Source organism: Triticum dicoccoides, chromosome 2B, assembly GCF_002162155.2.
Source record: "Triticum dicoccoides isolate Atlit2015 ecotype Zavitan chromosome 2B, WEW_v2.0, whole genome shotgun sequence".
In the NCBI taxonomy this organism is placed as follows: domain Eukaryota; kingdom Viridiplantae; phylum Streptophyta; class Magnoliopsida; order Poales; family Poaceae; genus Triticum; species Triticum dicoccoides.
In genome coordinates this window covers 3,490,443-3,501,023 of record NC_041383.1, presented here as the reverse complement: position 1 = coordinate 3,501,023, position 10,581 = coordinate 3,490,443, and the positions used below count along the sequence as shown (strand labels likewise).

The following is a 10,581-nucleotide window of genomic DNA, read 5'->3' as shown; positions in this document are numbered from 1 at the left end:
GTTTCCTCCATCGTGGGAGCAGCGGCGACCCGGGAATAAGCAGACCCGGAGGAGCGAAGCGGCGGTCTTCTAGGTCAAATCGAAACCACCACACAAGCACTTGACAAAGCAGCATCACAAGCTGCCAGAATGCAACATCACAAGCACTTGAGTTACAGTCAAGACCGTCGACAAAAGGGAACGTCAGGCCATAGTAAGGTTGCTGCGATGGTGATTCGATAAAACATCACATACTTTTCTGTACACAGGGCTCCTCTTTTCGTCCTTGAGGGAGTTCCTCTCCTCCACCAAATCCGTCATCTCCTCTTTCAAAACATTGTTATCAGCGGGATGGAGTGCTCCTTCCCTGAGGCGGGCGTCTGGAACGGCGGTTCATATCATGTCCTCAATGTCCTGCACTCCACCTGTCATCATTGAGGGTCTCTGTTGGGCAAACATCAACGTCAAAGCAGAGAAATGGAGTCACACCAATGGACATGGCAGCATTTAAGAAATGGAAATACATAACTAGTACTCCCTCTGTAAAGAAATATAAGAGCGTTTACATCACCGCTTTAGTGATCTAGACACACTTATATTTGTTTACAGAGGGAGTATATGTGATAGTGTTACCAGTGCAAGAGAGAGAAATTGCAAACTTACGCAGTTTGAATATCATGTTATCTTACTATTACTAGTGTGTGTTTATTATAAACGACATGGCAGGCAGCTCGGGTTTGCACCTGTCATCATTTTGCCCATACATATACATACATACAGCAAGAGAGGCAAAACTTAGCAGATTGGAAGGCTTGTTGTACAGGGGCGTGATCACAAACGAAATAGTAGAGTAGTATTTCAGGATGGTGCTATATATTCTGTAGCAAACAAAGTTGTACGCTCCATACAAAGTGATGTAATAAGACTAGACATAATTGCCATAGAAAGGCTAGCATGTGGGAATCGCTACAAGAGCTCATGTTGTCTTGTCAAATCTCATACTGGGCACACACACACAAATTGTTGCACTAGTGAAAACAAGCAGCATCTATGGGTACGTAATTGATGGCCGGGACACACACGACATAAGAGATACCTTAAGGAGCTCCATGGCGTGGACGCCCATGGAAGAGGCGGCACACAACAGTCTGCGCCTGAGGACACCAACATTATCAAGTTAGTATGCTTGGTTAGTATCATCAACCTGAAGATAAATCTGCTGCAGAGTTTTCAGTTTCCTGAAGAAGGAAGGAACTAAAAGTTTCAGATTTCTGCAGTTTTGTCTGTCTGTGAAGATAAGTTGCAGCAAGCAAGCAAGCAGGCAAAATATGGAGTATCAAGTTTCCTAGTGCTCCCTCAAATTGTAAGATTTGCTATGCATGCTCGTGTCAGTATTTTATTTTAGTTTTTGAAGGAATTTGCTCATGTGAAGATTTCGGTATGAGATACATGGAGCTTTTTCAGAGTTGTTTTTTTCTTTCTGTAATACATGTGAAGACTTGGGTATGAAAAATGGAGCTTTTTTCATAGTGAAAAGTGATATTTTTGGTGTCGTTTTGTTGTTGCTCTAATCGGCATGTATCTCATACTGGAAGACTTTGGTAATTGATGGTCGGGACATGAGAGAGAGCAGACTGAGTTACCTTGACGGTCTCCATGGCGTCCGCAGCGGCAGCGGGGTCTCGGAACAGCAACATTACCAAGTTAGTATCAACCTGAAGAATAATCTGCAGAGTTGTCAGTTTTTCTGAAGAAGGAAGTAAAAGTATGAGATTTTTTGTAGTTCTGTCTAGGTCCGTCCGAATACAAGTTGCAGCAGCAAGCAAACACGGATAGATGGGCGTTGACAAGCTCACCGTGATTATTTTGCAGCCAGTGCCGAACAACGTCGTGCCTCGTTGGTCGAAGGGAGACACACACGATGAGCCCCTTGTCCTCTGCATTAACCGGGGATGATGCAGTACCGAATCAATCATGCTGCTGCACAAGGACATGATAAATAACAAATCTTGAGTCAAATGGAAAATCTTGAGCTCCAATTATAATGAGAGAAAAAAGGAAATCATGTCAATGATCCTGAAACAATAGCATAAGGCAAAAGAATAGGAGTATTTTAGCATAAGGCAATGATCCTGAAAACAGCGGGCAATCGAGCTGTCTAAGCCCAAACAATAGCAAATGTTGAGAACACATTTGCAACACAGAGACACGCATTGGTGATTTCGTGCGGACATGTCAAGAGCACAACACACACATGGGGTAGAGATGAACATGAGAAGAGAACATTACTACAGTAGAAAGCATGATGATATGTGGCAGCCTATATGATTGGAGCAGTAGCAACAAGGGAGCTGAATTACACGTCCTAACTAAACCCAGGACCAATGGCTCGGTTATGAGACAATTGACATGCAAGCCTAGCACATAGGCAAGCAGATTACTCTGAATTTCCTCTCCAACACATGTCTGAATCTGGCTGTTGCTATGTGTGGGCGTGTGTTGCGAAACTGAAACTATGAATTTCCTCTCGAATACAAGTCTGAATCTGGCCTACTATCATTCGTGTACCTCACCTCCCCCAAATCGATCTCTTAATTTGTAGTTGCAAAACTGAAAGTTAAGTGTTGGAATCAATCGAGCCAAGACAAAACAAGCATAGATAGGCTCACTTGTGTGACCAGCAGAAGAATCATCGCTACAAGAGCTCATTGTGTCTTGTTGAATCTCATACTCCCTCCGTCCCAAAATAAGTGGCTCAACTTTGTTCAAACTTTAGTACAAAGTTGAGTCACTTTTTTTGAGACGGAGGGAGTACTACACACGCGCGCACACGCACACGCACGGTTGCACTAGTGAAAAGAGGCAACACCTCCGGGTAATTGATGGCCGGGACATGAGAGAGAGCAGAGTGAGATACCTGGACGGGCTCCATGGCGTCCGCAGCGGCAGCGGGGTCCGAACAGCAACATTGCCAATTTAGTATCAACCTGAAGAATAATCTGCAGACTTGTTAGTTTTTTCTGAAAAAGGAAGTAAAAGTATGTGATTTTTGCAGTTTTGTCTAGCTCCGTCCGAATACAAGTTGCAGCAGCAAGCAAACACGGATAGATGGGCGTTGACAAGCAGAGCAGAGCATACCTTCCATGGCGACCTGGGAAGAAGCAGAGCCTCCTTGTATGCCTGCGCGCTTGATGCATCAGGGAGTGCAGCGGAGGACCTCCATGTCCATGGAGAAGACCGGAGTTGTTGGTGACCCTTCCATGGCGTCGTCCTGCTCCTCCTGGTAATGGTCATGGAGAGAGATGGGTGGGGGATGGGAATGGGATTCGCCTCTTTTCAATATTATCTTTCCTTTTCTTTTCTCTTGTCTTCAAAACTTACTTTTGAGCAAGGAGACACAAATTTTGAGAGACGAGCGGCGTAAATGCAGCGGACTCTTAATTGGTCAATGGACTTTACCCATGGATCGACACTGTCTATTTAACCAATCTCGTTCGTCCATCGACATCTGACGGCCCGCAGAATTGATCGTGGGGAGCTGGCCGGAAGGAAGAAGCACAGATATGCTTGGGATGGATCTCCATGGTCTTTGCCCCATCTCGTCCGCCCGTCCGTCGACATCGGGTGGCCCGCGGAATCAATCGTGAGCAGCTGGCGGGGATGGATCGGTGGGAGTCTCCCTCATTGGTCGGTAGCGATTACCCACGGATCGATCGCCTCTCTGGCCAATCCCAGCCATGCGCCATATCCAAACATACGTGGGGGTTTCGTTTCGGTTGTTGCTCCATCATCGTGAATGGTCGACCCACTGATGGATGCCTGGCGTGGGGCGGTGGCGATGTGTTCAATCCATCGAGAGATGGTCATAGCTAGTCGCGGCGACATGGGTCACAACACGTGTCTCTCGCCTAAGTCTATGCATGTATGGGTCACAGCATGTGTCTCTGGCCTAAGTATGTATGTACATGTTTTTATTTATTTATTCTCGATCTGAAAAAAATAAGAATGGATAGATGTGCTTGCTTCCATGAAAAAAAATTGATGGTGCAGCAAGCAAGCAAGCAAGCAGTCCGCGCGCGTGGGCGAATTATTCTACGTGATATAACAAAGGGATCAAGCCAAAGGGATAAACTGCAATTAAGCCAAAGGGATCAAGCAAATACTTGTATCACACAGGGAAGGTGGTTGAGTAGTGCTGTCCTGGACCTCATCGCTTCCCCTCCTCCTCCTCCTCCTCCTCCCTCTCCCAGTCGTACCTCTTCTTTACTTCCTCTACCTGTCACAGTTGCAAGTAAATTGGAAGGCTCTGTTTTCATTGTAAATCACAGTTGCTCTCTACTCCAGTTTCTAGCACTCTTCTTGTATCGTACTACTTGTCATAATGTACTATATCAATAAGACGCTTCATTTACAATGTATTGTACTGGAGGCTACTCCATTTATAATTTACTATGCTTCTAATAATGTATATCATTACTAGCGTCGAGTATTGTATTTACACCAATGGAAATAAGATTACTGCATTGATACTTACTGCTTCTTTTTCGCGTATCTACTGGTTTTTGCTATGATGGTAATTTTATTTCCATAGTTACTAAATATAAGATTTTTTAGAGATTACAATAAAGAATACATATGGAGCAAAATGTGTGAATCTACGCTATAAAATACGTCTATATACACCCGTACGTAGTCCTTATTGAAATCTCTAAAATGTCTTATATTTAGAGACGGAGGGCGTAACAAGACTATCCTATGACCGAGTTGACCCCTAGAAACCGGATTCCCATTTCAAAAGCCTCCCGTGCATGAAAATTTTACCCACAAACATTGAGTCCTAAACTTCTTTTTTGGGTATATATTGTAGAAAGAATAGAGAGGAAGGTTGACAAAATGAGGTGGGTTCTATTGTTGTATCGCTTGAGCCCCGTGGACGTATTTATAGGAGTACATGATCAACTTGGAGTATAAGACAAGTTAGAACAAATCCTAATATATCCTATATTTTCTAATAATCACAATACTCAACATCCCTCCACAGTCACAAAGGTAGCGACGCAGACGGCGAGACAGGAGAAGAATCCTAAGGTAAGCCGATGGACACCATCCCCCCTCCCTAGTCGTAACGATCGATGCATAGCAGAAGATGTGGCTGGAGTGAAACCGATGAGATTGCTCCATCAAGTCGTCCCTTTGTGCCGATGTCAATCTAACCGAGAGCGTAGGATGGTGTATCCATGTTTGAGGTAGCCGTGCGAGGGATGACATGGTCGATGTCAACTCGGGGTGGTCGATGTTGAGTTAGTCGCCATGGCGCCGCAGGCGCAAGGAAGCGCCGTGGTAGTCTTCGGAGTAGTGTTGTCGAGGTAGTGGTGCGCCAGGAAGAAGACGGTGTTGATGAGTTGTCACGCTAGGTTTGTCAAGGCCAGAGACACGTCATGGACGAAGGCACGCGTCGGTGTTGCCAGCCTCGGGCATGCTAGACGGACGAACTCGATGTTGACGAGGCGCCACACCAAGCTTACCAGGCCCGAGGACACATCATGGACGAAGGCACACGTCGGTGTTGCCAGCACTTGGCATGCCTAGATGAGGATCCGCACGAGTTATATGCCATTGTAACACCCCTATGTAAGGAGCTAAAGTGATCATCATAAGCTACTTTGATTAACTAGTCTTGATCAACGTTGATTCATATCTTATTTAAATTCCACTTTAAATCAAATTCAAATTGTAAGAGGAATTAAGAATTTCAGAAATAAGAAAACTAAAAAGTTCACGCAATGGCAAATAATCATTGAATAATTGTCATGGTGAAACCAATATTTTATATAAAGTAATTAAATACCCTAAAACAATTAAAACACGGTCCAAAACAATATTTTAATTGCTTTTAAAGTTATAAGAATTCTAAAGTAATTTAAAAGCCTCCCAAACTTTTCCTGGCATTGTCCAAAATTGCACTTTAAATAATGGGCCAAGTTCCTACTTTTACTAAACCTATTTGCTATTTAAAATAATTAAAAAACAGAATTAAATAAATGAAAATAGAAAAATAAAAATAAAAAGAAATAGTTTAAGAAAAAGAAAAGTGGCACTGTGTCGGCCCAGCCCACCGATCGTGTTGGCTTCAACATAGCTACAGTGGCCGACCGAGGGCACGAGCGCCGCTCGTCCCCGTCGGACCACCTCATCAGCTTCGCCGTGGGAGGATAAGTCCGCCACCCACACTGCCCCTCGGACTCCTCCCTTCTCACTCACTTACCCCCTACTAGATCCCCCCTCTTCCTTTAGCTCCCTGCGTCGAACTGGAGAAGCGCCCGATGCGACCGTCGCCGATGCCCCGTCGATCCCGCGGCCATCTTCACCCCTACGCCTCCCCGTCATGTCATAGAGTGCCGCTGCACGCTACGCCGCATGCTACCTCGAGCTGGAACTGGGGACCCCTGCAATGCCGCCCCGACCTCTTCTTCCTCCTTGGGCACCACCGCAGTCGCCATCGATTCGGCGCCATGAGCCTCCCTCGAGCCCACGTTTGCACCTCTACAGGCTCCCTGTGAGCTTCCGCTCGGATCCCCTTCGTCTCCCCCATCCTTCCGCGCCATAGCTCGCCTCGCCGCCATGGCCGCACCCAATGTCGCGGTAGAGCTCGCTGCCGTGGCCACTGCTCGCGTCCGAGCACAGCATCGTGCTCAGCTTCTCCCTAGCAACCCAACGCCACCATCCACTGCCTTTGTCGTGCCCCGTAGCGACGAACCCGAGATCACCCGAACGCCACCACCGCCGCCGATGATGTTTCGCTCAACTCCGACCATCTCAGCCACTCCCACCGACACCAAACAATGCGACATCGCTTGCTCTTTTGAACGAGCCAACCCACGGGGCCGGAGACTCCCTGTGCGCATATTCCGGCCAACTACGGCACGTCACCACCTTGAAATCGAGTCGCTGGAACCCCTCTAGCACCGCCACAGATATGGCTGGCTTGGGGCCCACCCATGTGTCACTGCCAGTGGGCCCCAGGGGCCTAGCTGACCCGTTGACCCCGGTCAACTGTGCTGACTGGGCAGCACAGTCACTGACTGGTGGGCCACCCACCTAATTAACTAAAATGTTAATTAATTTAATTGGTTAAATTTAATTAGACACTGACAAATGGGCCCTAATAACTAATTAGCTTAATTAGTTAATATGAAACCTATTAATTTTATTGAGTCACTAACAATGGGGTTCCACTTGTCAGTTTGACTAGTCAACTGCCAATGTTGACTACTCACTGGGCTTTGACTTGCCCCACATGTCAGCCTATGAAGCACATCATAACATTTAGTATTTAATGTATTTTCGAATTAACTTAATTACAATTTTTTTGGAAAATCATTTAAACTCCAAAAAATCATATAAAGTAATATATAACTGAAATGAAAATAAGTTATATATGAAAAATATAAAAAATCCAAAAATGATATCCACTCATCTATCCGATAACTGCCAAATGCTGGGAAAACATTTCTAGATGTTTTTCCGCTTCGTCTGTAACGTGTAGCACTATGTTAGATCACCGCTAGGTCATCATATTTCCATGTCATGCATCATGATGCATTTATTTGCTTTATATTTGTTGTTTCTCCCCCTCTCCTCTCTGGTAGACCCCGAGACTGACGATGGTCCTAGGTATGACTACACACCTGACGATCAGCCCTTTTTCACAGAGCTTCCAGGCAAGAAAAAGCCCCTTGATCATTCCTATATCGCCCATACTTTCTCTCTCATGCTTGCATTCGATTTTGCTAATGTTGTTGATAACTCCTATTCTGATGCATAGCCTGCTTTTGTAACCTGATGTTGTTACTTTACCTGATATCCTATATGCTTAGTATAGGTTGGTTAGTGATCCATCAGTGACCCTTCGCCTTGTCCCTGTTGCCCCCACTTTATTACCGAATGAATCGATCAATGTGATGGACGTACCGAGACCAACACATCACCGCACCCCCCCCCCCTTAGTTGTACAACTCTGTAGAGATACTATCGAGTGCCGAGGGTGATACCTCGAAATGCACTCCTGATAATATCTCTGTAGTGTAGCTAATCGGTTGTGGATTATGGAGGGTGATTCCTCCTTCACCACTCCCAATATTGACTCTGTCGTGCAGTTCTTCAAGTGTGAACCTACCGAGGGTGATTCCTCCAAGTTCACCTTCATGGTTACATCGAGTGGGAATCGTTCGAGGGTGATTCCTACAATTCCTCCTTGGTGTTATCGACACACACTTACCTTTACTTGTTCCCGTCAACTGTTTCTGTGGGACTGAAGGGACAGGTGGTACCACCCCAGTAGAGGTGGACCTGAGTTCCTGATAGTCTCTTGTGACTGAGGATGACCTGGAGGGTACCTGTGAGATAATTACGAGGCACGGCCGGGCATTCTTGGCCCTTGCCGTAAGTTCGAGAGACAGAGCAATAGGACCACGGATCATGGATCATTGATCCTCTCCGCGCTCTCCCAAGACACTAATTGATTTGGATATGTGCACTGTTCTATAATTCATCCGATTAATCAGTAAATTGGCTAGTTAATCGCTACTCATCAGGTGGCCGAATCGAATAACACCTATTCATCATGTTAACATGCCAGTCCGATTAAATGGTCTATTAGACCGGTTAAATGGTCTGTTAGACCGATTAGTCGGTTGTTAGGCCGATTAATCGATGTCGGCCCGCTAACTCATGGGCATACAAAGCCCAATTATTTGGCCCGTAACCCCTCTCAGCCCATACAAAGACCGATTATTTTATTAATGTCAATTGTGCTAATAATATGCAAAGCCCCAAGCTTGGGGATGCTAATTTTTATACGTCCACTACTTATTGCAATTATCATGATTCGGGTGATTATTCTTATGATATTGAAAGTTTATTTAAGCCTCATGATGAATATCGTTGTGATAATATTGAAAATGGGTTTGGAAGATTGTCAGCTCTAGGTAATAATGATCCCACTAATTTGTAGAATGATCCCAAGCTTGGAGACGCGACAATAGTAGTGTGTCGTGATGCAGAAGGAAACTACCTCAGCAGCTCTTCCCTGGCGTAACCAATGTAGCATTTTAGGATTATTTGTTTTCATAAGAGCAAGTACAATAGCAGGCTTATGGCCTGCTTACATGGCAATTTTGTCGACATGGAGGAGAGAGACATGAAAAAGTAAGCGGAGTGGGCTCTCATGCAAGAGCCTAACTATATGCGTGCTTCAAGGCAGATGCAATAAATACGAAGAAAGAGATAGAGAGAAGATGAGGAAAAATAGTAATCTTATAGCCAACCTTATAGCTAACCTTATTGTATGAGTGACTATATGAATTGGCTATAAATGATATGACAACATCTTATAGCTAGCAATTTGTTGTATTATTAATCATGCTCTAATGTTCCTAATGCATCAATACGAAGAGAGTACTAGTAAAGCAGTGACAAGTAATGTGGATAGAAGAGAGTAACGCAATTTCACAAATATGACAACAACCTCATTAATGATAGCATGTGGCTATCTAGCCAGGGCCGAGTAATAAATGAGGGTCATCAGGGAGTTCGCTGGCACGTTACGAGCTCAGATTTATTTGTTGAGCACCTTGCGAACGATCAATCACCATACTCCCTTTAAATTGTCAGTTTACATATCAATTATCATGCATTTTCACCACCAAAGGGATTTTAGACATGTTTGGTTTAATGCCCAATTAATTAGGGCGTGACAACCGCAATCAATCCCACAAATTTCTCTCCATGCAGGTGTGTATGCGAGGTAGAATAAATGCATGCATGTGTGTACGTGTTAATTTTCCCAATTGTTAGGCGCCGTGGTATAACCATAGATGATATTTTTCAGTTTAATCGCTAATCACTTTGGTTTCAGAGATTGTTGAAGCGCGCCGGACTGTGACAAGAGAGTATTTCACGCCTGTCCATGCACAGGATTTTTTATACTATCTATGTCTTGGTTACAGGTCACCGTATTTTGGGTCATTTCTTAATCATGATTTGAACTAATAAAATCTAAGCTATACATTAAAAAAATAATATCATTGGAAACTACATTCAAATATGAATCCAACAATATTATTTGATTTGTTGTGACATGCATTGACAATTTGCTAGTCAAATATGTGATTAAATTTTGACTTAAAATATGGGAGGGACTAATAAACCCTACTCCAAAGTCGAAAGTATTTTTTTGCGCCTACTCAAAAGTTGGCGATACTTATTTTCACAACCGTCTATAGGTGAGCAATAAAGGTGCAATAAAGACCGTCCCATCCCCTGTATCAGCCAAAGATTGAATTATATTATAATGGCATCTATGCAGCTCAACTACCGCGTGCCAAGCCCATGCGTGAGTAAATACGGCAGGCGCAGCTCAACCCATCAAGCCATGGCAGACTTGCTCCTCCTAACCCTGCTTCCCTTGGCTCTCCTCTTCCTCCTCCTCCACCATGCATCGCCAATCAAAGCCCTTCTCACGAGGGCCAAGTCGGTTTTGGCACCGGAGCTCTCCACGGTGTGGAAGCCACAGCCAGCTAGCATCTTCGTCACGGACCCCGA

At 44.7% G+C, this 10,581-nt stretch overlaps 1 protein-coding gene and 1 long non-coding RNA gene across 6 annotated transcripts in view; one reads left to right on the top strand and one right to left on the bottom strand.

Annotated features, from left to right (window-relative positions):
- Positions 1-3,395, bottom strand: LOC119361669. Of its 5 annotated transcripts, none has more exons than XR_005172935.1 (7): positions 3,118-3,395; positions 2,897-2,978; positions 1,836-1,956; positions 1,623-1,706; positions 1,076-1,133; positions 235-423; positions 1-121 (listed from the first exon to the last, which is right to left on the bottom strand). It is a non-coding gene; the product is annotated as an uncharacterized LOC119361669 (long non-coding RNA). The 5 variants fall into 5 exon arrangements; XR_005172936.1 differs by having other exon boundaries at positions 2,897-2,966; XR_005172932.1 differs by having other exon boundaries at positions 1,836-1,959; positions 3,118-3,393.
- A 7,016-nt stretch (positions 3,396-10,411) lies between these two features.
- Positions 10,412-10,581, top strand: part of LOC119366691 (cytochrome P450 89A2-like) — a 1,646-nt gene continuing 1,476 nt past the window's right edge. The window contains exon 1 of the mRNA XM_037632445.1: positions 10,412-10,537. Coding sequence (XP_037488342.1) covers positions 10,412-10,537 — 126 coding nt within the window. The remainder of the gene's footprint in view (positions 10,538-10,581) is intronic.